A 27,441-nucleotide genomic window follows, 5' to 3' on the forward strand; every position below is an offset into this window, starting at 1 on the left:
TGAAACTATTTACACTAAGATCAGGAACAAGACAAGGTTGCCCACTCTCACCACTATTATTCAACATAGTTTTGGAAGTTTTAGCCACAGCAATCAGAGAAGAAAAAGAAATAAAAGGAATCCATATCAGAAAAGAAGAAGTAAAGCAGTCACTGTTTGCAGATGACATGATACTATACATAGAGAATCCTAAAGATGCTACAAGAAAACTATTAGAGCTAATCAATGAATTTGGTAAAGTAGCAGGATACAAAGTTAATGCACACAAATCTCTTGCATTCCTATACACTAATGATGAAAAATCTGAAAGTGAAATTAAGGAAACACTCCCATTTACCATTGCAACAAAAAGAATAAAATACCTAGGAATAAACCTACCTAAGGAGACAAAAGACCTGTATGCAGAAAACTATAAGACACTGATGAAAGAAATTAAAGATGATACAAACAGATGGAGAGATATACCATGTTTCTGAACTGGAAGAATCAACATTGTGAAAATGACTCTACTACCCAAAGCAATCTACAGATTCAATGCAATCCCTATCAAACTACCAATGGCATTTTTCAGACCTAGAACAAACCTAGAACAAAAAATTTCACAATTTGTATGGAAACACAAAAGACTCCAAATAGTCAAAGCAACTTTGAGAAAGAAAAACGGAGCTGGAGGAATCAGGCTCCTGGACTTCAGCTATACTACAAAGCTACAGTAATCAAGACAGTACGGTACCAGCACAAGAACAGAAATATAAATCAATGGAACCAGAAAGAAAGCCCAGAGATAAACCCACGCACATATGGTCACCTAATTTTTGGTAAAGGAGGCAAGAATATACAATGGAGAAAAGACAGCCTCTTCAATAAGTGGTGCTGGGAAAACTGGACAGCTACATGTAAAAGAATGAAATTAGAACCCTCCTTAACACCATACACAAAAATAAACTCAAAATGGTCTAAAGACCTAAATGTAAGGCCAGACACTATAAAACTCTTAGAGGAAAACATAGGCAGAACACTTTATGACATAAATCACAGCAAGATCCTTCTTGACCCACCTCCTAGAGAAATGGAAATTAAAACAAAAATAAACAAATGGGACCTAATGAAACTTAAAAGCTTTCGCACAGCAAAGGAAACCATAAACAAGACAAAAAGACAACCCTCAGAATGGGAGAAAATATTTGCCAATGAAGCAACTGACAAAGGATTAATCTCCAAAATTTACAAGCAGCTCATGCAACTCAACATCAAAAAAACAACCAAATCCAAAAATGGGCAGAAGACCTAAATAGACATTTCTCCAGAGAAGATATACAGACAGATTGCCAACAAACACATGAAAGAATGCTCAACATCATTAATCATTAGAGAAATGCAAATCAAAACTACAATGAGATATCATCTCACACCAGTCAGAATGGCCATCATCAAAAAATGTACAAACAATACATGCTGGAGAGGGTGTGGAGAAAAGGGAACCCTCTTGCACTGTTGGTGGGAATGTAAATTGATACAGCCACTATGAGAACAGTATGGAGGTTCCTTAAAAAACTAAAAATAGAACTACCATATAACCCAGCAATCCCACTACTGGGCATATACCCTGAGAAAACCGTAATTCAAAAAGAATCATGTACCACAATGTTCATTGCAGCTCTATTTACAATAGCCAGGACATGGAAGCAACCTAAGTGTCCATCGACAGATGAATGGATAAAGAAGATGTGGCACATATATACAATGGAATATTACTCAGCCATAAAAAGAAACGAAATTGAGTTATTTGTAGTGAGGTGGATGGACCTAGAGTCAGTCATACAGAGTGAAGTTAAGTCAGAAAGAGAAAAACACATACCGTATGCTAACACATATATATGGAATAAAAAAAAAAATGGTCCTGAAGAACCTATGGGAAGGATGGGAATAAAGACGCAGACCTACTAGAGAATGGACTTGAGGACATGGGGAGGGGGAAGGGTAAGCTGGGACAAAGTGAGAGAGTGGCATGGACATGTATACACTACCCAGTGTAAAACCAATAGCTAGTGGGAAGCAGCCGCATAGCACAGGGAGATTAGTGTGGTGCTTTGTGACCACCTAGAGGGGTGGGATAGGTATGGTGGGAGGGAGGGAGACGCAAGAGGGAAGAGTTATGGGGATATATGTATATGTATAGCTGACTCACTTTGTTATAAAGCAGAAAAAAACACACCATTGTAAAGCAATTATACTCCAATAAAGATGTTAAAAAAATAAAAGTCTGAAGGAAATCTGGAAAATAATAACTTTTGTTGAATCTAGATGGTAAGTTCATGGTTGCTTATCATCAAAACACCTCTCTTTGTCTTTATTTTTCTGCATTTCTGAAACATTTCATAATAAAAATAACAACAATCTTATGCTGTACTCAAAATACGGTTTTAAAGAAAAACTGTATGATAGGACACTCTGACAAGTAAGAATATTGAAAATATAAATGAACAGCAATGCTAACCTCAATTTTATATAGATGCATATATATATATATATGTGTGTGTGTGTGTGTGTGTGTGTGTGTATACACACACATATATATCCAATTAGAAAGGTGTCTTCACATTACCAGGACTTAATTTTAATTGGTAGAGATAGCTAAGGACTCTGTCAAAAAGACTAAGTTAAGGATCAAAAATGAAGCTGTTCAGAGGAGAGTAATATAGCCTAGAGAAGGAAAGTAAGGGATAAGGACAGGAGAGTCCTTTAAGTTCTTGAAGCTGATCTATTCTCTGAGGCGCACAGGACTGAACTAAGGTGGGATGGGAGTAAATCAAAGCAGATTTCAGCTCATTGCAATCCCTGAGAGCTAGTCAAGGCATATCACAAAAGTGAGACTCATATTGCTGGCTTCAGTGGTCCTGAATTATGCCTAACCTGTCAGAGGAAAGATTCTTGCACTGGGTAGGAGATTGAACTAACTGACCTTAAGTTTCCCTTCCAACCTTTCTTAACAGACAAAGAATCGGGTGGGGCGGGGATGTGAAATTTGGGTCTAAGAGAAAGGTGATCGTAGTTTCTGAGACTGTAGATACAACCAAAATTCCGACTGCAGGAGAAAATAGAGAGAATCAGTCATTTCTCTCCAGGAGGACTATAGCAGCACCATGACCGTCAGACAGCCCATCAACAAACACTGAGCAGCTACCCTATACCAGGCATAGTCCTAGGAGCAGGCAAAGAAAATAAGAAAATTTCAAAAGCACTGAGGTTCACGAATGCTTGTTTTCCATCTGCATCGTGATTCACCGGCACAGTGTTCTCTTCAACATGCAAAACTCACTTCCACCATCACATTTTGTCACATGAAGAATATTGCACCACCAAAGGTCTAGCTCCTCCTCCATGCCTACTAGATAAATGGAACTTATTAGCACAGGCAAAAATGGGAGGCCACGCAGGGGAAGCTGAAAGAGGAATGACCACAAGAACACAGACTGAGGCCTCAAGACGTGGCCTTTGACTCTGTACTTGGAAGTAGCACAATGCACAGAGCAGCGGAGGCATCCAAGACGCAGGCTGGTTTCAGGAGCATGGTGACACGTGGCCACACTGCAGTTATGACACACAGGGCAGGCACTCCCTGTAGCAGCACTCTGTTAAAATGTATTACCTGAAGTAGCTTGCCCTTTAATATCTGAGCTCCGTCATCAAAACATTACCTAGTTATTCAAGACCCTAAGACAGCATACTTGAAAAAGAGATCAGATTTGTGGTCACCAGAGGCAGGGGAATCAGGTGGATTGGAGGAAGGTGGGCAAAAGGTACAAACTTACCTTTTTGGGTTTTTTGCCCTTTAGACCCATTTATTTTATATCCATTTAAAATATCATTCAACAAAGGACAATGGAGTTATAAGATAAGTTCTAGGGATGTAAAGTATAACATGATGACTATAGTTAACACTCCTGTATGATATATAGGAAAGTTGTTAAGAGAATAGATCCTAAGAGTTCTCATCAAAAGGAGAATTTTTTTCTTTTCTTTTTATTGACATAAGGATGTTATATGAGATGATAGGTGGATATCAGTTAAACCTGTTGGGGTGATCACTTCACAATATGTGTAAATCAAACCATCACACTGTACACCTTAAACATACACAGTGTTGTATGTCAGTTATTTCTCAATAAAATTGGGGGAAAAAAGCTGGCATATTTGAAAGGGAGATGGTGGGTGGTAGGGAAAGGACTGAGGTTTGAGGACAGGAGTCGTCAGTAGGCACTGGATCCCTGGGAAGGGGAGGAGGGAATAATGAGGAAGGGCAGAGCAACTTCTGGACACTGCCTGGGGGCCTTGGTGGATGATTTGGTTCAGAAATTTAAAAGAATAATCCCTTACGGAACTGCAGCAAGAGGTAGTCCCAACGAGCCCATCATACCTTTTTTTCTTTACAGGAGTAGTAGCAGAGTTGGAAGCTGGGGTGTTGGTGGCATTTGCACTGAACAGACCTCCAGGTTGCCTGTTTCATCACAAGAACAAACAATGATCACATTCCTGACGCTTTTCCACTCTAACGCACCTTTGAAAAGTCTTATAATCTACTCGTATTCCCACCTGCTCTGAATCCATCACAAAATATTTCACTTGAGCATGAAAGAGCAACAACAGAAAAAGTTCTTCCTTAGTTTACCATTTTACAAATTGCCAGGCTATCATCCAAATAATTAAAACCGAAGGAACTGAATGAAGAAGTCATTCATTATATGACATGGTGTGTCTGAAACCCAGACCAATCAATTCCAATGTCCTATGGATTCCTACATATATTTTTTGATCCTGTATATGTTGTGACTAACAGAATCATATTGCAATTTTTTGCATTAAAAGCATTAGTTTGTTTAAGAAAACATTTAAAAATCCCACCGTTTTAAATCTCTATTTAGCATTTATTAATATATGCAGACCCTCAAAAAAAAATGGAAGTCACTCAGGCCTTTTTCAACTACTGGAGGTGCAGTCCAGTGTGAAAATTACTTTATTTGTAAATACAAATTTAAAAACTAACTAAGTTTTCAAAAATCTACCTAGTTTGGTAGTTTATAACCACTGTTAGTACAGGGAAAATGTATTTTGTCTACATAGATTGTTAGCAAAGCCATGATTTCATGACTAAGTTGTATTGTAGATACGATGGGTGTTTTGGGAGCAAGTGAAATGTGCTAGAAGAAAGAGTTGCCATAGGAATAGGGAAAAAATTAAAAGGTTCTAGATTTTAAAAAAAGAAAAGAAGAAAAAGAATGACTTAAGCTTTGGTGTTCGGTTAGAGGAGAAGTCCTTCTGTGTAAAAGTCCAGACAGAAAACACTTGAAATTTTGTGGAGCATTTCAATATTTCTACTATTCAACTCTGCCAAAGCTATGGGGGCATGGCTGAACTACAATGAAACTTTGGTCTGAGGGCAGTATATCCTGATTTTTCTTGGACACATAGGAAGAAATACACTTTATTCTTAAAATGTAACATCAGTTAGAAAAGTACATACATCTTTGTCTCTTCTGGTGACCGAAACGTGGACGTGTTTCTAGTAAGAAAAAAAGAAGGCAAAGTTTGAGCAGCAACAAAGAATGAATTCTTGCATCAATTTGCAATTGTCCATGAATTTAGAGTTATTATTATTAAAAGTTAACATTATTTGCGAGAAAGAAAGAGAAAGCATCAGTATTTGAATAAATTTGAAAAGTTGATCTCATGATTTTTTTACCTTTTGTGTATTAGATTCCAAAAGAAATTTTTTTTCTTTAGAAAATTCATTATCTTTTAAGCCCCGTGTTTTTCTTTGCTGGGTTCAGTAATTTTCTTTAACAATAGGAATGTCAAATTGACGTTTACATGTATTTCATAATCTTGCCACCAGGATAATTTAAACAGAAACATAAATGTGGTAAGAATGATGGCCTGAAGCAATGAACTCACTTGACTTTGAAGCCAGAAGTAAGATTTTATTTTTCTTTAACCATGAGCAGGAGTAACGTTTTTATGCCAGAATTATTTGTGTGAAAAAAAAATAGAGGATGAGAACTTACAGAAAGATAGTAAGCAGGATTGAAGAATCCTACTTAATAGCAAGTAAATAAGTAACGCTTAGAAAAATATTGTATTACTTGAGCCTTTCCCAGAGTTAGTAGATACTGGTACCTATTGGTTAGTCGGTTATCCAGGGTATTGGCCTTATATGTTTTTGCAGCATCATTTCTGTCTGAGGTCCTTTATAAAGAAATAAGACAAAAGTCTGGATGAACATATAGATTATTAAACTCCCTTCAGACCTCGTTCATGCTATAATCACTTCACAACAGAAACTTTCTCTGGTAAAAACACTTGCTTTTCAGGTGTTACATGTTAGAAAATTTTGCAATTAAAAAAAAAGCTACTTACAACAAAATTTATTTATGAGGCAATTTTGACACAGTTTGCAACTTTTAAAGTTTATGTTTTTCAACTAGCCTTTCTGACTCATTTGAACATTTAACTCATTAACTATTTCATATTCATTATTGTTTAATAATATATCTAGCCAATGACAGTACTTCCTATGTCGCTAAAAGGAACCAATGGAAAACTTAAGCAATTTTAAAAAAATGTTTTGTGGCATAGACAATGCTATATGCCTGTCAAACTCTTTATTTTCCTTCTGAGCACACAGGAAGACCATATTTCCCAATCTTCATTACAATTAAGTTGGGACCATATGATTGCGTTCTAAACTAAAAAATGTGGGCAGAAATATTATTCATGACTCCCAAACCCATCATAAAACCTCTTGTGTGATCCTCCATGCTCTTTCTTCCCCATCTGCTATGGCTTTGACGCCCATGGGTTGAAGATGGCAGCATTAAAACCTAGGAAAGAACCTAGGTCCCTGAGTCATTCCAGGGAACAGGGTCATCCCCTAATTTTCCAGCCAATCTGAGGAGAGTGAGCAGTAATCTTCTATTGGGCTAACGGACCAAGATTTGGAGGCAGGAGAAGGAACTTGTTACAAGAGTTGCTCTACCCTGGCAAAGTTGTTTACACTGACTAACACATTTTGTTAATAGGCCCTGCGGACCATCAGAGGTTTTAAACCCTCTAAACTCAGGTCTCCACAAGGAAGGTAGTTCTGGAAAAGGTGTGTTTTTCTGTCCTTTGGGTCATAAGACAAATTAGGAATCCTGTAGTCTGCATGCCAGTGGTGGGATCTCACAACTGCAACCCCTGTTCTGTCTCTTCCCACCAGGAAGAACACACCAGATAGGAAAGCTCTTCCTGAGATGTGGGGCTGTCTTCTGGAGCATTCTGCAGGCTTGCACAAAGCTAGGATGTGGCAAAATTAGGCTCCAGAAAACAAAAGATCAGCAAGATTCTTCTGTTGATCCCATACTATGGGTCTACTATAACTTTCTCTAAACTTTCACTTTTATCATCCACTTTAGTACAGGGCTTTATAAACTGTTCCTGGGAAGAAGGACACTAACTTTGCCTTGTTCTAAAAAAAAAAAATCATGATAGAAAAATATAGCTTAATTGTCATAGCTTTAAAATGATTTCAATTCCTAGATGTCACTTTGACATGTGTAACTAAAACATTGGGTAAATAACTCTAATCGTTAAAATTCTACGAGTCAACCCCAAAGAGTTTCTGTTTATGGCATGTAATGCCACAAACTGATAATTCTTGAATGTAAAAAGGAAGAAAGGTTGGAATCCTCCAGAGCTCCATATTCTCAATAGACTGTTCACAATACAGGTATTAACTTGTACAGAATGAATCCAAGTATTAAAAACTCATGATGATCTCTCAGGTGATCATTAGGCCAAAGACTGTAAGTATATTCCCTGCACTAATTGCTACTGAACCTCTGATGTGTTTATATTTAAAGGGCTCTGCAGTAAACCACTGTGAATACCATAAGATGTCAGGTAATCCTAAACCTTAAATGTTCTGTGGAAACTACTCAACGTTTACAGCTGTCTGTGAGATCCTCATATAAAATAAAAATAATCTTGGGAAACTGCTACTCTGGTACAGGGAAAATGACAATCTGTCTAAAGAAAACAGAGCGTTAATTTCAAACACCTTCAAGGTTTAAATAAAGGAGAGTTCTGAGGTTACAATTAAATGAAGTTAATCAAAATTCTACTGTGTTGATCTATGTGGGCAATACTGCATGTAATAATAAAAATAGCTACTTACTACTCTTTGCCACTCATCTTATACAATTTCCTCTACTCTTCAGAACATCCCTACAAGGTAGGTGTAATTATTTTCGCTTTATAGATGAAGAAATGGAGTCTCAGAGAAGGTGGGTGGCTTTCTCTTGGCCACACAGCCAGGAAGTAGTCTATCTCCAAAGTCTTCCCAGTAGGCCCCAATGTCGTACACCTGGTTCTGTAGTGTAATTGTTCCAACACTCATGATCAACATGTCTTTCTTCAGTTGTTATTTTTCACCTCCACTATCTCTTTCACTCCACTAGGGGAATCAGTGTATAAACAATATTGGAGAGAACTCTAAACCATCATTCCAATGCATTCATCAATTTCTTATTACTTAGGGAGATTAACTTTGTACTTCTCTTAGAAACTAATTTTCTGCCAAGTTGTGATATGAGATTAATAGGAGTCAGTCTTAAGAGACAGGAAATACCTAAACAATATAACTAGCAGCAGGATCCAACCAAAGGAAAAGTTACACTTCCATAACCGAACACTAGAGGGCTCCTTAACCTAGGTTTTCCAAATTAGTCAAGAAACCACCTTCAGGGTTTGCGCCATAGTGTATGCATGTACACAATTATTTACTTATATTTCTTTAGAACACTTCATATTTTTACCAACAGATGTATATTTTAAAAGGGAACTCTTCAAATGTAAAGTGAGTACTTTTCTCCTACTCATTTATTATATGCGTTAGTATTGAAATGGCACACATCCTCACACACCTGATACATTTGATCATCTACCTCCCAAAATTATTTCACCTCTTGCACTTGGAGTGGCCTGCATGATAGGAATCTGACTCCTGTTATGAGGACTTGCCTTTCTTTACCGACTCCTGTGTTCTCTCCCTCACATCTGTTTCCACACTTACAGAGATGTAGCTCACTCTTGGGAGACAGACACTACCTGTGGAAGGAGCTGACCAGGATGCTTCTTCCAAACACGCGCCGCTAAACCTCTGTGTAAATAAAGCAGGGAATCTCTGGCCTCATTTTCTAGTTTACAAAATGAAGGTTTGGTCTAGGTTGGTGGCTCTGAATTTTGGCTGCACATCAGAATCACTTTCTAAGCTTTAAAAAATGTCCGAGTCCTACCTCAGACTAATTAAATTAGAATTTGGGGGATGAGAGCTGGTGGGACCAAGGTATCAGCAGTTAAAAAGCTCTCTAGGAAATTCTAATTTGTCGCTGAGGCTGAGAATGAGTCAATTAGCTTGCCTGTGAGGCCTGGTCTAGTGTATCGCTAAGTTCCAAGGCTCTATCTTGACTGGCCTGAAAAAGCTTTCAGACACACAGCCTACAAAGCCTTAGGTCTCCCACATATTTACCTTTCTTGAGACATAATTATCTCACTTGCAGATACATTCCTAGAAGTAGGGTTTCCGTCCTCAATTAGCAGTGTAATAGGACAGCCTGCAAGGCCAAGGTGAATGGGCAGAGGTACTATGACTCCTTTCACAAACTGATTTTTGTCAAGGTTGTTAATTACAAGAGAGAAGTCACCTCCTTAGGGATACCAGGGCTGATTGTCTGCTATTCAGGAGATTGACTTAAAAACCTATGAAGAACTACTGTTGTTCCAAGACTGCTGGTTTTCAAGGCTCCCATGGAGCTGGGGAGAGGAATAGGTGAATAGGAAGCTTTAAAATGTGGCAATTCTTGCCGTTCTTACTGACAGCCAACTCTTTTTCTTGAATAAACACTTAGCAAATTGTTTCAAGCCTTTGGTTAATTTCCAGAGTTCTGAAAAAGTTGATTTTGACAGTTTTTTCCAGTGTTAATACTTTTCTGGAGGAGTGGATTTTTGGAGGTCCTTATTCTGCCGTTTAGAAGTGCTTCTCTCTTATTTGCAGAGTTCTTTATAAACTCTGGATACAAGTGTGGTTTTTCTTAATCATATATATGATTTGCAAATATTTTCTCCTTGTCTTTGGTTTGATTTTAATCTCTTAACAGTATCTTTCAAAAAGTAGAGACTATTAATTTTGTTGGATTTAAATAAATCAATTAAATTATTTTTTTAAAAAAGCTATGAAGAATGCAGAAGTGCATGCATTTGCTGTATTAATTGGCACAGGCATGGTGTGAATATAGAATCTATTAGATGCCATAAGTTTCAGCATATGTGCTTCAGTTGTAGTGGGTGGCATGTTTGTCTCCAAAAGCAGCACATCTTTAGCTACAGGGAGTGGCTGCAACTATAAATGGCCTCAGGTATTCACTATGTCTAGATTCCAAATAACATGTTAACTTTGTTCTTTACTTATGCCTAATAAGCACCTCTACCAAATATAAAATTAAAATGTGACTTGTAGCATTTACACTTCAACTTGAATAGATATTCCTCAATTTTCTATATAAGGATGAGCCCTTCTTTTCCCTCTGTCTGACTGAGCCAATAACAGGCATAACACAATGACTCATTCAACAGTCATATGGTGACTCCACTGCTGAAAGAGTAGTTTCACTTTCTAAAGTAAAGAGCTAATGTCTTTATCCTAGAGCAGATCAAAACTACTGTATTATTAAAATGTACAGTCTCTCCATAATGTAATTATACAGAAACTGCTGTTTCTCTGCCTCTGGGATGGAAAGACCAAAGTTAGAACAAGAACTGGCTACTCACACACAAAAAAACTATATTCTCCATTTAAAGCTGAACAGACCACATGCAGTGCCCACTCCACCTATATTCAAACCAGTTTCTTCCGAATTTTTCCTATTGATCTACTACTAGCAAGATTTTAGGAAAATGGCATATCAGGTCAAGATTTTGTGAGTTTTGAAGAAGAAGATAATTCAATCTTTATAGTCCTTCTGTCCCTGGAGATAAAATATCATGGTTCAAAACTTACTTTGGTAAACATTTAAATGTCTCATGCTTTATAAGAAACTGGATTTAACATATGTTCCGCATCCCGCTTGCGTGGTTCAAAACACCTTACCTGTCCAAAGTGCCATCAGATCTGTACCAACTGATTGTGGCTTTTGGCTCATCCCTCTCGTTTGTTTTCCTGTAGCAAAAAATAATCATAGAAAGATCAAATAAATTACAAAAAATAGTTTATAAAACTTATCATGGATTTGGTAAAATTTTGTCCTATTCGGGTAGGAGATGTACCCGTTACAGATTTGGAGTACCGAAATCTTCCCAGGCTTTGACTTGGATAGGATGAAATATAGCAAACCCAATTCCCCATGCTAATAAAAGAATTCTTCTCTAGGTCCAATTATTCTAATTACAATGTAACACATTCAAATTGGTGATAAGGATATGTAAAACAAGCAACACAACATGAAAAATGGTGAATAACTAATATGTAGTGTTTTCAATGTTGTTGATTTTTACGTAATAGGAACTCAGTCCCTTATAATCAGCTATATTTTGTTTGCAGAGTTTCAGCAGAGCCATAAGCCAGCACAACAGCTACATACAAGTTGCTTTATTATAAGTTCAGCACCGTGGACAGGGTTGAGAGAAGAGACCTTGCTGGCAGAAAAGAGGGAGGGAGAGAGAAGAAAAAAATGAAAAGAGAGAAACAGGAGGCACTGGAAAGAAATGAAAAGAAGACAGTGGGGGAATAGAGAAAGGATGGATGGGAAGGACAGGAGACGAGAGGGGAGACCGGGAGAAGAAGGGAGAGGAGAGACAGAGGCAGAGAGTTAAGGCAGACAGATAACTAGGGAAAAAAAGGGAGTGGGGAGAAGACAAGAAAATAAGGGAAAAGAAGATAGAAGGCCCAATAGTAGGAACGATGATCATCAAAGCAGTGGAGATATCTTGATCAGACTGATCAATCAGCAAAAAACAAAAAGTCTGTTTAATGCTTTATATAACCCTGTGATACAGGGAAAGCAAGCTCTTTGGAGAATTATACCATGATTTACAGTTTGCATTTCAAAGCATCACTTGAAGCTGACAGATCAAACATATTGAATCAGAAAAAATACTAAAACAGTATACTATTTAACATGTAATTTTTAACTTGATGTAGTATATCTTTATTAAGCAAATATTTGGAGGTAAACGATATACTGTGCTGATGACTGTGAGGGAGTTGAGAATGAATTATCTATAAACCCTACACACACAGAGCTAGAGGGACAAATCAGACATATATCCAAGTGCAACAAGTGGTCAATGTCGTAGAAAAGGTTCAGGTCAAGTGCAAGGAAGTTTGAAGCTGAGAAAGCTTATTTGTAGAGGTGGGGATCACAGAAGGCTTTCTGGATGAGGTGCAGGTCGAGCTGGATCTTGGAGGATAAATAGACATGAACAAACAGAGGTAGAAGGAATAGTGTCGGTTAAAGCAAGAATAAGGTTAAAAAAAAGCCTAATGCAATTCCCCACATTTTTAAAGAAACTTAGAGTGAAATCATAGTGTGGTTCACCAGCAGGTGTAATACATGAGTGCAGATAGGTGCTGCAGGGCCATGTGACCCCCTTCCAGAAAAGAGCCCCTTTTGCAGATGTTATTGTTTTATGTCTCATTAGTGGCTTTATTCTTCCAGGCACTTATCATCACATGACATATTATATTGTGTTTGTTTATTTTCAGTCTCTCCCTCCTCCACCTTCAACTAGGAAGCAAGTTCTAGGAAAGCAGGGATTTTGTTTTGTCCCCAGACTTTAGAATAGTGACTGGCTCACATAGGGCATCTCCACAGGTACTATTTTTGCCTTCTGCCTCATGTGACATGTTTTAATGATCGGGCAGAGGAAGGACAGTAAAATGTCCTAGTTTGTGCACACTAGGAAGCTTGTTTTCTAGGGTGATGAGACTATTATTTATTTTCCTTTTCCTGTATTTTCAGTCTCTGCTCATGTGGAACTCTTGGACATATTATTGCTTCTGCTGGAAGCGCCTCTTAACGACCACTTCCTCAGTGAGGTCTCCCACTCATTCAGGCAAAGTTAGCCACTCCCTCCACTTCTTCCCATAGCACTGGCACACACTTCCACAAGGACTTTCCACGGTAAATTTGAGTATTTGTGCTTATGTATTCATCTGTTTCCATGAAAAGTGAGAGTTCCTTAAGGTCAAGGCTGGTGTCTTATGTATCTTTGTGTTCCCAGCACCTGGCACAATGTCAGCACACAGTAGGTGCTCCAACGTGGTATTGGGTGAACATCAAAGTGGATACAGCCTCTGCAAAAGGGTAGAAAAGTGTCACATGGGCATCCATTTGAGCAAATGCAAGGAGAAAAATAACCTACACTACCTTTTAGGAAGATGTCATTTGAGACGCAAGTCAAGGGGTCAAAGGGGAAATGTCTCAGGCTTGCAGATTTTTGTTACTTAGGATAAAAGCTCGATGTGCTTTAGCCAAAATGCTGTCCAGTAACAGGAAGGGTTCAGGTAACCAATAGAGTTTAAAATATAAAGTAAGCATAGATGGCATTAAGGTCCCGTTATTCTGAAACACACAAAGAGCACGAAGCTTAGTTTGCCTGGTCACACTTCACAACAAGCATGTTTGTTCTTTAATAGTTGCAGAGAAAGGCAAATAAAATGGAGGGGGCATTTTTCACTGGTGCCTGGATTCAGATGATTAGGTTCCCTTTGTCTGGTGAGTTGAGGGCCAACAGAGAACAAGGATGTAAGCTTCAAAATCATGAAGACCAAGGAGAGGGCATGGAGAGAGCCTGCCAAATCACAGAACAGTCAATTGGATGAGCTAAGGCTGGAAACCCAAAAACCAATCAGATACTTTGTGTAGAGGGGGGTAAACTCAGGACCCTGAGAACACATCAAAATTATGAACAATTTTTAAACGGTTCAGAAAAATTCACAGATAAAAATTCCAAAAATAGACATATTTAAAGTGTCTACTTAACTTTTTAAAGTCCCCACCATGAAAGACAATCACTAAGTATGTCTTGGTGGAAGACACTGGCTACTGGACCAGATAAAACTTGTGTCTGAGAAATAGTTAAGTTCTTCTGATGGGTGTGGTTGTTTGTATGTGTGTGACTGTAAATGTACTTTAGTAAGAATATTATCTATTTATTTCATCAATATTAGATTATTTACATCATTGCGCTTGTGAGTTTTGTCTGAATTTTCCTACTAATTTGCATTAGTCAGTCTATTTGCCACTGAGTATCATTTAGTGGTTTTCCACAAGCCTAGGAGTTTTTGAAAAGAAATGTACTGTCCCATAAAGCAAGTGAACTTCGCTGTTGTTTTGCTTTTAGGGTTCCTTTCTCTAAGGCTCAGAAATATCCTATGTTTCTGTGGGAGCCCTTTCCCTTTCCTGTCAGGAGGGCCACCTTGGTAGGGTAGGCAGTGGATTGATTATTCTACACCTCCAAGCTGTATTCTGGAAGCATAAAGCTGGAAAAGCACAGTTTGCCCTGTAAATACCCCTGATGATATCACAGATTCTCATTCACGTGCCCAGAATGTGAGGGAAAGCCTGAGGCTAGCCACAAATATTCAGCCTGTCTTGAACAAGTCTACTTTCAAAAATGACTGTCTTTGTGTTTCTGCTAATGAGTAACTCATCTGAAACACCCACCTGTCCGAGGCATCATGGGAGTTACGTCTATGAAGTACCACCCTAGCATAATTTTCATCTCTGCAGAGAAAGAACAAAATCAAATCACATGAGAAGTTATCACAGTATTTAGTAAGCATTAAATAAGGCAGACATGAAAGAGCTCACAATGTTTGGCAAGGTTAATTCATTTTACTTTGGGCATAAAAACACAACTATGCATTTATTTTAACCAGTCACCACTTGAAAGAGCATGGTGAAAACAAAAAAGTTTGTCAGTACAAACAATCATTATTCCAATTTACCCCATGAGATTTCCATGTGATTCAACAATGGCATGAATGTTTGTTATTTGGTTTTTTGGTTTTGGGTTTTCTTCAGCAGTGTGGGAATATGCAGCCATCTACTTTGCATATATTAGAAAAGTCCTTTTCTGCAGGAAGGCAAACGTTTTTTCAACATGTTTTAAATTTAATTAAGCCCAGGCTACAGGATCTTTGGTGGGGCTATTGGAGGACTCTGGGAGGGCTCATGACAAAGACTGCTTCCCAGATCTTCTGCTGTCAGTGTCCTTGTCCCCATGGTGAGCCACAGGTGCCCCCCACCTCTGCAGGAGACCAACACGAGCAGGGTCGGGATGTTCTGGTCAGGTGTCAGACCTGAGCTTCTGAAGCGGGAGAGCTGACCTCAGGACACTGGTACACCAGAGACCTCCCGGCCCCTCGTAATATCAATTGGCAAGAGTTCTCCAAGAGATCTCCATCTCAACGCTAAGACCCAGCTCCACTCAACGATCACCAAGCTCTAGTGCTGGACACCCCATGCCAAACAACTAGCAAGACAGGAACACAACCCCACCCATTAGCAGAGAGGCTGCCTAAATCATAATAAGGTCACAGACACCGCAAAACACACCACCAGACATGGTCCTGTCCACCAGAAGGACAAGAGCCAGCCTCATCCATCAGAATACAGGCACCAGTCCCCTGCACCAGGAAGCCTACACAACACACTGAACCAACCTTACCCACTGGGGGCAGACACAAAAAACAACAGGAACTACGAACCTGCAGCCTGTGAAAAGGAGACCCCAAAAACAGTAAGTTAAGCAAAATGTGAAGACAGAGAAATATGCAGCAGATGAAGGAGAAAGGTAAAAACCCATCAGACCAAACAAATAGAGGAAATAGACAGTCTACCTGAAAAAGATTTCAGAGTAATGATAGTAAAGATGATCCAAAATCTTGGAAATAGAATGGACAAAATACAACAAGTGTTTAACAAGGACCTAGAAGAACTAAAGAGCAAACAAAAAATGACAAACAACACAATAAATGAAATTTAAAATTCTCTAGAAAGAATCAATAGCAGAATAAATGAGGCAGAAGAAAGGATAAATGACCTGGAAGATAAAATAGTGGAAATAACTACTGCAGAGGAGAATAAAGAAAAAAGAATGAAAAGATTTGAGGACAGTCTCAGAGACCTCTGGAACAACATTAAATGCACCAACATTTGAATTATAGGGGCCCCAGAAGAAGAAGAGAAAAAGAAAGGGACTGAGAAAATATTTGAAGAGATTATAGTTGAAAACTTCCTTAATATGGGAAAGGAAAGAGTTAACCAAGTCCAGGAAGTGCAGAGAGTCCCATACAGGATAAATCCTAGGAGAAAGACACCAAGACACATATTAATCAAACTATCAAAAATTAAATACAAAGAAAAAATATTAAAAGCAGAAAGGGTAAAGCAGCAAATAACATACAAGGGAATCCCCATAAGGTTAACAGCTGATCTTTCAGCAGAAACTCTGCAACCCAGAAGGGTGTGGCAGGACATATTTAAAGTGACGAAAGGGAAAAACCTACAAACAAGATTACTCTACCCAGCAGATCTCATTCAGATTCGATGGAGAAATTAAAACCTTCACAGACAAGCAAAAGCTAAGAGAATTCAGCACCACCAAACCAGCTTTAAAACAAATACTAAAGGAACTTCTCTAGGCATGAAACACAAGAGGAGGAAAAGACCTACAATAACAAACCCAAAACAATTATGAAAATGGTAATAGGAACATACATATCGATAATTACCTTAAATGTAAATGGATAAAATGCTCCAACCAAAAGACATACACTGGCTGAATGGATACAAAAACAAGACCTGTATATATGCTGTCTACAAGAGACCCAATTCAGACCTATGGACACATACAGACTGAAAGTGAGGGCATGGAAAAAGATATTCCATGCAAATGGAAATCTAAAGAAAGCTGGAGTAGCAATTCTCATAGTAGGCAAAAGAGACTTTAAAATAAAGACTATTACAAGAGACAAAGAAGGAGACTACATAATGATCAAGGGATCAATCCAACAAGAAGATATAACAATTGTAAATATTTATACACCCAACATAGGAACACCTCAATACATAATGCAAATGCTAACAGCCATAAAAGGGGAAATCGACAGTAACACAATCATAGTAGGGGACTTTAATACCCCACTTTCACCAATGGACAGATCATCCAAAATGAAAATAAATAAGGAAACACAAGCTTTAAATGACACATTAGACAAGATGGACTTAATTTATATTTTTAGGACATTACATCCAAAAACAACAGAATACACTTTCTTCTCAAGTGCTCATGGAGCATTTTCCAGGATAGATCATATCTTGGGTCACAAATCAAGCCTTGGTAAATTTAAGAAAATTGAAATCCTATCCAAAATCGGTTCTGACCACAATGCTATAAGACTAGATATCACTTACAGGAAAAAAACTGTAAAAAATACAAACACATGGAGGCTAAACACTACACTACTAAATAACCAAGAGATCACTGAAGAAATCAAATAGGAAAACAAAAAATACCTTGAAACAAATGACAATGAAAACACAACGAACCAAAATCTATGGGATGCAGCATAAGGAGTTGTAAGAGGGATGTTTATAGCAATACAATCCTACCTCAAGAAACAAGAAACATCTCAAATAAACAACCTAACCTTACACCTAAAGCAATTAGAGAAAGAAGAACAAAACAAACCCAAAGTTAGCAGAAGGAAAGAAATCATAGAGAGCAGATCAGAAATAAATGAAAAAGAAATGAAGAAAACAATAGCAAAGATCAATAAAACTAAAAGCTGGTTCTTTGAAAGATAAACAAAATTGATAAACCATTAGCCAGACTCATCAAGAAAAAAAGGGAGAAGCTTCAAATCAACAGAATTAGAAATGAAAAACGAGAACAACTGACACTGCAGAAATACAAAGGATCATGAGAGATTACTACAAGCAACTCTATGCCAAAAAAATGGACAACCTGGAAGAAATGGACAAATTCTTAGAAAAGCACAACCTTCCGAGACTGAACCAGGAAGAAATAGAATATATAAACAGACCATTCACAAGCACTGATATTGAAACTGTGGTTAAAAATCTTCCAACAAACAAAAGCCCAGGACCAGATGGCTTCACAGGCGAATTCTATCAAACATTTAGAGAAGATCTAACACCAATCCTTCTCAAACTCTTCCAATATATAGCAGAGGGAGGAACACTCCCAAACTCATTCTATGAGGCCACCATCACCCTGATACCAAGACCAGACAAATATGTCACAAGAAAAAGAAAACTACAGGTCAATATCACTGATGAACATAGATGCAAAAATCCTCAACAAAATACTAGCAAACAGAATGCAACAGCACATTAAGAGGATCATATACCATGATCAAGTGGGGTTTATCCCAGGAATGCAAGGATTCTTCAATATATGCAAATCAATCAATGTGATAAACCATATTAACAAATTAAAGGATAAAAACCATATGATAATCTCAGTAGATGCAGAAAAAGCTTTTGACAAAATTCAACATCCATTTATGATAAAAGCCAACCAGAAAGTAGGCATAGAGGGAACTTACCTCAACATAATAAAGGCCATATATGACAAACCCACAGCCAACTTCATTCTCAGTGGTGAAAAACTGAAACCATTTCCACTAAGATCAGGAACAAGACAAGGTTGCCCACTCTCACCACTATTATTCAACACAGTTTTGGAAGTTTTAGCCACAGCAATCAGAGAAGAAAAAGAAATAAAAGGAATCCAAATTGGAAAAGAAGTAAAACTGTCACTGTTTGCAGACTACATACTACACATAGAGAATCGTAAAGATGCTACAAGAAAACTACTAGAGCTAATCAATGAATTTGGTAAAGTAGCAGGACACAAAATTAATGCAAACAAATCTTTTGCATTCCTAAACACTAATGATGAAAAATCTGAAAGAGAAATTAAGGAAACACTCCCATTTACCATTGCAACAAAAAAAATAAAATATCTAGGAATAAACCTACCTAAGGAGACAAAAGACCTGTATGCAGAAAACTATAAGACACTGATGAAAGAAATTAAAGATGATACAAACAGATGGAGAGATATACCATGTTCCTGGACTGGAAGAGCCAACATTGTGAAAATGACTCTACTACCCAAAGCAATCTACAGATTCAATGCAATCCCTATCAAACTACCACTGGAATTTTTCACAGAACTAGAACAAAAAATTTCACAGTTTGTATGGAAACACAAAAGACCATGAATAGTCAAAGCAATCTTGAGAAAGGAAAACGGAGCTGGAGGAATCAAGCTCCCTGACCTCAGGCTATACTACAAAGCTACAGTAGTCAAGACAGTATGGTACTGGCACAAAAACAGAAATATAGATCAATGGAACAGGATAGAAAGCCCAGAGGTAAACCCATGCACATATGGTCACTTTATTTTAGATAAAGGAGGCAAGAGTATACAATGGAGAAAAGACAGCCTCTTCAATAAGTGACTGGGAAAACTGGACAGCTACATGTAAAAGAATGAAATTAGAACACTCCCTAACACTGTACACAAAAATAAACTCAAAATGGATTAGAGACCTAAATGTAAGACCAGACACTATCAAACTCTTAGAGAAAACATAGGCAGAACACTCTATGACATAAATCACAGCAAGATCATTTTTGACCCACATCCTAGAGAGAGGGAAATAAAAACAAAAAGAAACAAATGGGACCTAATGAAACTTAGAAGCTTTTGCACAGCAAAGGAAACCATAAACAAGACGAAAAGGCAACCCTCAGAATGGGAGAAAATATTTGCCAATGAAGCAACTGACAAAGGATTAATCTCCAAAATTTACAAGCAGCTCATGCAGCTCAATATCAAAAAAGCAAACAACCTAATCCAAAAATGGACAGAAGACCTAAATAGACATTTCTCCAGAGAAGATATACAGATTGCCAACAAACACATGAAAGGATGCTCAACATCACTAATCATTAGAGAAATGCAAATCAAAGCTACAATGTGTTATCATCTCACACTGGTCAGAATGGGCATCATCACAAAATCTACAAACAATAAATGCTGGAGAGGGTGTGGAGAAAAGGGAACACTCATGCACTGTTGGTGGGAATGTAAATCGATACAGCCACTCTGGAAAACAGTATGGAGGTTCCTAAAAAACTAAAAATAGAACTACCATACGACCCAGCAATCCCATACTGGGCATATACCCTGAGAAAAGCATAATTCAAAAAGAGTCATGTACCACAATGTTCATTGCAGCTCTATTTACAATAGCCAGGACATGGAAGCAACCTAAGTGTCCATCAACAGATGAATGGATAAAGAAGATGTGGCACATACATACAATGGAATATTACTCAGCCTTAAAAAGAAACAAAATTGAGTTATTCGTAGTGAGGTGGATGGACCTAGAGTCCGTCATACAGAGTGAAGTAAATCAGAAAGAGAAAAACATATACCATTTCCTAACACATACATATGGAATCTAAAAAAAAAAAAAAAGGTCATGAAGAACCTATGGGCAGGACGGGAATAAAGACGCAGACCTACTAGAGAATGTACTTGAGGACATGGGGATGGGGAAGGGTAAGCTGGGACGAAGTGAGAGAGTGGCACTGACATATATACAGTACCAAATGCAAAATAGATAGCTAGTGGGAAGCAGCTGCATAGCATAGGGAGATTAGCGTGGTGCTTTGTGACCACCTAGAGGGGCGGGATAGGGAGGGTGGGAGGGAGATGCAAGAGGGAGGGGATATGGGGATATATGTATACTTATAGCTGATTCACTTTGTGATATAGCAGAAACTAACACACCATTGTAAAGCAATTATACTCCAATAAAGTTACTAAATTTAATTAAGCCCATTATATCTGAAATTTTTCCACTTGTTGGTCTTGATAGTTTCCCTTGACGAAATGTAGGAAAATAAGTACCAATATTTGTGGTTAAGAAGGTTGATTTTTCACAGATTTAGTCTATTTTTGAACCATGAGATTATATAGTTTGCTCTGTCTGGTCCTTAAAATAACCCTATAAATTAGGCAGGGGATGCCCTCATATCCAGTTCACAGATGAGAAAATTGATCAGGGATTCTGTGGCTTTCCTAAGGCTAAAAAGTTAACAAGTGACAAGGGTGATATTTTTATTCCAAACTTTTCCTTTTCCTACTGGTCAACCCTGCAATAGAACTTCGTACATAAGATCCTGAAGCTATGTCTTCCTTACTTTGTATAGTGGACCTGAAAGTGCAGGCAATTTTAGGAAATGTCAAAACATGTAGTAGAGACTTTGGCCTTGAGCCAAAGCAGAGAGTAAGTATCAGAACCTTTTCATGTCAACCCAACCAAACCTGAAATACCACATTTCTCCTGGTTCTGATTACTCAACACTCTGGAACCACTTACAATAAAGCTATAAAAGAACTGCAGTAGATAATTAAAGAAAGATGAACAGTGAAACTGAAACAATTCCAGCGAATATATACCCTCGAAGATGCCAAGAGAACTTCTCCATCTCCCTGGGATCCCCTCCCTAAACTTGTGGGAGAGTAGCAGACACCAGATGCATTTTTGCCTGAAGAAAAACACATAGCACGTAGCCCACTACTGGGCCAGCAGGCGTGGGGAAAGCATCAGAGCCAATTTCCCCTTCACTCAGCAGCTGTCATGCCAGCCAAGCTGGCTTCCCCGGGCCTTTTTAAGGAAGCATGTCTGGCATAAAACCATCACTCCTACTGACTATAAATTGTCTTAGACATCTCTATCGCCCCACATCTGTGCAAATCTGTGCAACCCAAAATTTGTGATCTACCTTTGATATCATTCTACCACCATGGAAAAATAGAAATGCCATATTAGCTTCCAACAGAAGCAGTAAATGTTGCTTTATAGAAGGAAATGATTGTTTTCTAAGAATGCTAACTCCAAAACTTAGTGTGAGTCTCCAAATAACCCTATAGTTCCTTAAAATAATAAGATTTAATAACAGAATTTAATGGACATTTTTGTTTAACAGTTACAAGTACACTCCTCAAACAACCATGTATGGACAGTTTAGTAGAAAGCTTAGAGAAAGTATCCTGTAATGCAGGGATTCCCAACTTCAGTGTTGTTGACATTACAGGTTTGATAATTTTTCGCTGTGAGGAGTGTCCTCTGCCTTGTAGGTTGTTTAGCGGCATTCCTGGTCTCTACTGACTAGATGTCAGGAGTACCCCCCCCAATTTTGACATTTAAAAATGTCTCCTGACCTTGCCAAACATCCCCTGGGAACAAAATTGTCCCTGACTGAGGACCATTGGTGTAATGGAAAGATAATGGGTCATGTTACTCTCAGCTCCACCTCTTAATAGCTGTGTGCTCTTGAACATGTTACCTAACTTCTCTGAGTCTCAGATTCCTCCTCTGTAAAAATGAGGATGTAATACCTACCTCGTGTGATTGTTATGAGATTTAGTGATGCTTTATACGTAAAGTACCTAGTATCTAGCCGGACACATAAGAGGGAATCAAAGACATATGCATATGTGTATATGTGTATATACATATATATACACAATTTATAATAAATATATCTGGGCTGGACAAATGTCTATTATAAATCTATGTTGGCAATGAGGTGATATGCTTAGAGTAATAGTCTTCAGATCTTTAAACATATAGCTAATAGAAACAATGCTTAAAGCAGACAATACTTTCTTGATGGTTAAGTGTTTTCTCTTACAAAGTGATACTGCATTTACCACCTATCCACACCTAGAGGTATATGACCAGTGGGGACTAAAATGAGTTGAGAACTGATCGGTTTTACTTGCACATAAGGAAATTTTAGATAAATTATTATTAAATTTGTAAACTTGGAATCATACTTGTGTTTGTTTCAACTGACATCAGGCACCAGGAATCTCGCTACCATGGATTAAATATTACCTTTTTGAAATCTGGAATGTCTTTTTTTTTTCAGATTATCAAGTAGGCACCAATGTCTATGCTATTTATAACAGCAAAATCCTACTTTTTTCTCACTAATAACTCATATTCTTTTAGGTATATGAATATTAAAAATGGTAGAGATATTCTTAAAAATCTGATATAACCAATTTATGCTCACTAAATCTTACCAAACATGAGGCCAAGCAACAAAGTGTTTTAGAAGGAAAGTTTCTAAATTTCCACATGGCCATTAGTTTCCCAAATGGAGAATGTCTCTTTCTACTCACCCACCCACCCAGCCTCCCCACACCCTCTTACTTTTCTTCTTCAGGACGTTCCTTTATCCAGCTGTTATCCTGTAGGAAAGTCCTTCTTTTGTTCACCTCGTGAAAACCCTGTTGCTTCAGTGTAGTCCCCTGAGCGGTACTCTTCATATCTATCAACAGAAAAATGAAACAGCAAGAGATGTAGTTGCATGGAGTTGAGTGTGTGTTTATTAACTTGAAAATCTTGAGAGGAGCATCTGATTGGACAGCACCAATCTTCTAGGCTGGCAAATCCAGTACTGTTTCAAAGTAGGATGCACCGGCAAGAAAGAACAAATCCCACACCCCATCATCAAAGATAACTTATAAAACTGCTCAGGTGCCAACTGAAACTGCTCGTGCACATCATGAAGCCCTGCCCCACACCTGGGAATGTAGAACCACAGGCCTGGGAAAAACCAATACCGGGTTTAGTGGGTTGGCCATTTTGCTCAAAAAGAAATGTGCCTCAGAAGGACACACGAGACTGTTTTAGAAGTACCTAGTGAACAACAGTCAGTAAGTCCTGGTGCTTCTGATTATAAATAACTTAATTCTTTGATCTCATGGGAGCCAGAAGCACAGAAGGTCACACATACTTGATTTTTAAAAGAAATCTTTGAATTGCAATTAGATGAGTAAAATCTACAGCACTCTTACTTTTTTCTTAAGCCTAACTTTAGCCATGTTAATTAAATTAGACTGTTGCTTCTAAGAATTTCATAGCTACATGAAAAAAAATAAGACCTGTGAGTTGTTTTTCCCAGATTTTTAAGTTCTCTGAGTAAGGGAAACATCATCTACATTACCATTTCCTGTGGGAGATGTTTTTCTCAAGGTAAGATCGGACATGCTGCCTTCCAGTAAGGATCTAAAAGAAAAATGGGGATGGGGAAAACACAGTAATGACTCGACAAAGAATCAACAAGGGACTCATTCATTGCTAATGAGACACATTTTTCAATGACATTGGCGGCCACATAATCTGGTATAATGAATACATGATATAAAGTGACCCCTAAGAACCTGAGAGTTCATCTATTTCAATGCATTTATTTTACAGATGAGGAAACTGAAGCCAGGAGTATTTAGTGTCCCCTGTGTTATAGAACAAGCAATTGGCTGAACCAGGTCATCAATTAACTCATTTATTCAGTGAAAAAATATGCACTGAGTGCTTGACACTGAGCCAGGAGCTGGAGACAAAAAAAGATAAGTAAGACGAGTATCGGGTCAGGTCAACAGGGAGACAGAGACATGGAGTTTACAGCACAATATGCAGAAGGGCTCATCAGCTCCTTCTTTGGGGAAGCCAAAGTGAACCCAGGCAACTGATATGTGTTTAGAAGGGAAGCAGCCAGAGCATGGAAATCACAGATCTTGGGAAGCACTGGTGGTTTTAGGTAATCCCTGTGTGGGAAAGCCCTAAGATTCTCAGCTGTGACGAACTGCTACTGCCAAGCTGCTAAGGGACTGAGGTGATTCTCAGTCCCAGTCTGCCTGGGATGATGGTGCGTTCAGGGCTGCATTATGACACTGAGTCTTAGGCACTTTTGCTGTCGATGGCCACTTCCTTCACACACAAGCACATGCACACACATGCATACACATACAAAATTAAAAATTATATTTTTATGACTGTGTTAGTATAACGATGAATAACAACCCAGGCTGGCTTTGTTAATACATATTCATTATTGTTATAGTATTCGTTGTTTTCTTCTGCTGTTAAAAGGAATTAAAATTAGGACCCTTTTGTGGGCTCCTAAAAGTATTGTGGGTCCTAGGTGTGGCCTTTTCTGCTTAACAGATAAGTCAGCCCTGAGTTTCCCTGAATGTGGGACTTTCAGGTTTTAAACTGGAAAAGTCCTGGGCAAACAGGACTGGGCTGGTCACCCTAGGTGGAGCATTATGTTGTTTGCAGATTTCACCCCACCAGACAGTGTACGGAATGTTGGAGGGGCCCTCCATCTCAAGTCAGAAGCAAGCCCTAGGTCCAGCTTTATGACCTCAAAGTTCTGCGATTGAATCATTTAATCTCTCTGTAAAATGGGCTAATGAAACCTGCCATCTACTTCATAAGGTTGTGATGATCAAATGAATAATGTACACAAAAATCACTTTGTTAAACTATAAATGCTGTTGAGACTTACAGCTGTATCATCAGACAGCAGTTTATAGGTATAACGTGGAGATTCTAAAGCCCCCATCTCCCACCCTCTGGTCCAAAAGTGTCTCCTACAGTAACTTGCCATAGGACTTGAAGTGGTAAAGATGCATTCCTCTGGATCAAGGCGTGGTTTCCCTAGGATCTTCATTTAGAATATCAATGCTCCTAGAGTCGGTGAGAAGTGGCAGCTGCTGGTGACTTTACCAGCCTGGTGCTCGGCACTATGGGCTCACGGCTGCACCTCATCTGGGGAATTGCCCTTACTTGGTGGGGCTGCCAGTTACACACCCTCCTCAACCACTAAACCTGCAGCCAGCGAGTGAGTGACCTGGAACGTAGAGCCAGTCCTGCAGGTGACTGGTGCTTCAGCACTCACCATGGCAGAAGCTAGGCCAGCAGGGGGCGCATCGTTGCTCAGCTCCTTCCCCTCCTCCCCTCCCTGCTTCCCTTTCTCCTTTCTTCTGAGTGAATACCCTTCATACGTCACAGGCACCCAAAGTCCTCCCAGGCACTGCTTCTAGGGGACCCAACCTAAGACTAACAACCAGCCTAAGACAGCCGCTCTTCGCTCCACTGAGTCTGAAGGTCTTAGTGAAATTAGAAAGACCTGCATGTAAAGTGTGCTATTTACTGACTGTGTCACCTGGGGATGCTACAGTTCAGCTCCCTTATCTGTAAAATGAGGTGAATTGGGACTGTTTTGAGGGTCAAGTTCGATGACATATGTAAAGTGTCTGATTACTGCCCAACACAGAGTAAGTGCTCAATAATTCTTAACTTCATGTTTCTATCACCTTGGAAAGCGTTAAGCGTAAAGATGAGGTGTGGTCAGGTGTGGGGAGGAGATGGAACAGCCTTGCATTTGCACCCTGGGCACGCAGGGAGTGTGGGGTAGCCACTGTCTCACTGTATTTGGAGGTCCCTAAAACTCTGGCAGAAATGGGAGGAAAAGAGGCATGCAAACTTCAATCTGAACTACTTGTTCACTTCACCTCAGTCTGGCCTTGATTCTCTGGGTTCTTGGCTAACCTACTTCCTGTTTCTAAATGGACTCTGATAAACTCTTTTCCTGAACTGGTAAAGACCTGGAAGGTTCGTAGCTGATTGAACTGGGATTCTGAGGTGGGCAGAATGCTGAGTGTATATCTGGTGATACACTTGCAGAGATTGCAAACTCAGTCGTGAAACACAGGGAAGGGTCAATGGAGAAAAGTCATTTTGCAATTATCTGCTTATTTGTCTCTCACAAAAGACCGAGTGTCCTGTGAGCCAGACTTAAGACTGTCCCTTCTCTATTTCCAGTGTGTGGGACAGAGTAGATGCTCCCTAGGTGCTTACTATGTGCCGAATTAGGTCCCTCTCAAAATTCCTAACACCTCAGTACCTCAGAATGTGACTATAGTTGGAGGCAAGGCTTTTAAAGAAGTGATTAAGTTAAAATGAGGCCATTAGGGTGAGGTCTAATCCAATCTGTCCCATGACCTTATAAGAAGAGGAATTTGGACACACAGAGACACCAGGGATATGTTTGCATAGAGGAAAGGACATGAGAGGACGCAGAGAGAAAGAAGGTGGCCATCTGCTAACTGAGGAGAGAGGCCTCAGGAGAAAACAAAACTCATGACACCTTGATCTTAGACTTCCAGCCTCCAGACCTATGAGACAACAAATTTCTGTTATTGAAGTCAATCAGCCCGTGGTCCTTTGCTTTGGCAGCCCTAGCAAACTAATAGAGTGCTTATAGGAAAAGTGGTTTAAACATTTCTAAAATAGTTAAGTCATTCAAAGAACTTTGTGTTACCCTGTCTCTGACCTGTGCCCTTTGTGTCTTTAATTGCCCTACTGCCCGGGGCAATTGCCAATAGCCATAGTACCTGCTCCCAACAGGATACCTCACAGGCATTATCTCATCCTCA

At 38.9% G+C, this 27,441-nt stretch overlaps 1 protein-coding gene across 23 annotated transcripts in view; it reads right to left on the minus strand.

Annotated features, from left to right (window-relative positions):
- SCEL (sciellin) overlaps positions 1-27,441 on the minus strand; it is a 398,872-nt gene that overhangs the window by 104,122 nt on the left and 267,309 nt on the right. For 22 of the 23 annotated variants that reach the window (XR_014256049.1, XM_082434846.1, XM_082434838.1 and 19 more), the window contains 7 exons: positions 24,165-24,226; positions 23,369-23,486; positions 14,760-14,819; positions 11,183-11,251; positions 6,175-6,243; positions 5,522-5,560; positions 4,418-4,498 (listed from right to left, as the gene is read on the minus strand). Coding sequence is in view for 22 of the 23 variants with exons in the window: in XM_082434846.1 (XP_082290972.1) it covers positions 4,418-4,498; positions 5,522-5,560; positions 6,175-6,243; positions 11,183-11,251; positions 14,760-14,819; positions 23,369-23,486; positions 24,165-24,207 (479 nt within the window). In the remaining variant the exon portion in view is untranslated. Of the gene's footprint in view, positions 1-4,417; positions 4,499-5,521; positions 5,561-6,174; positions 6,244-11,182; positions 11,252-14,759; positions 14,820-23,368; positions 23,487-24,164; positions 24,227-27,441 lie in introns of those variants that run through there. The other variant, XM_082434852.1, reaches the window with a different exon arrangement.

The sequence above is a fragment of the Balaenoptera physalus genome (assembly GCF_965194825.1).
Source record: "Balaenoptera physalus genome assembly, chromosome: 18".
Taxonomy (NCBI): Eukaryota; Metazoa; Chordata; class Mammalia; order Artiodactyla; family Balaenopteridae; genus Balaenoptera; species Balaenoptera physalus.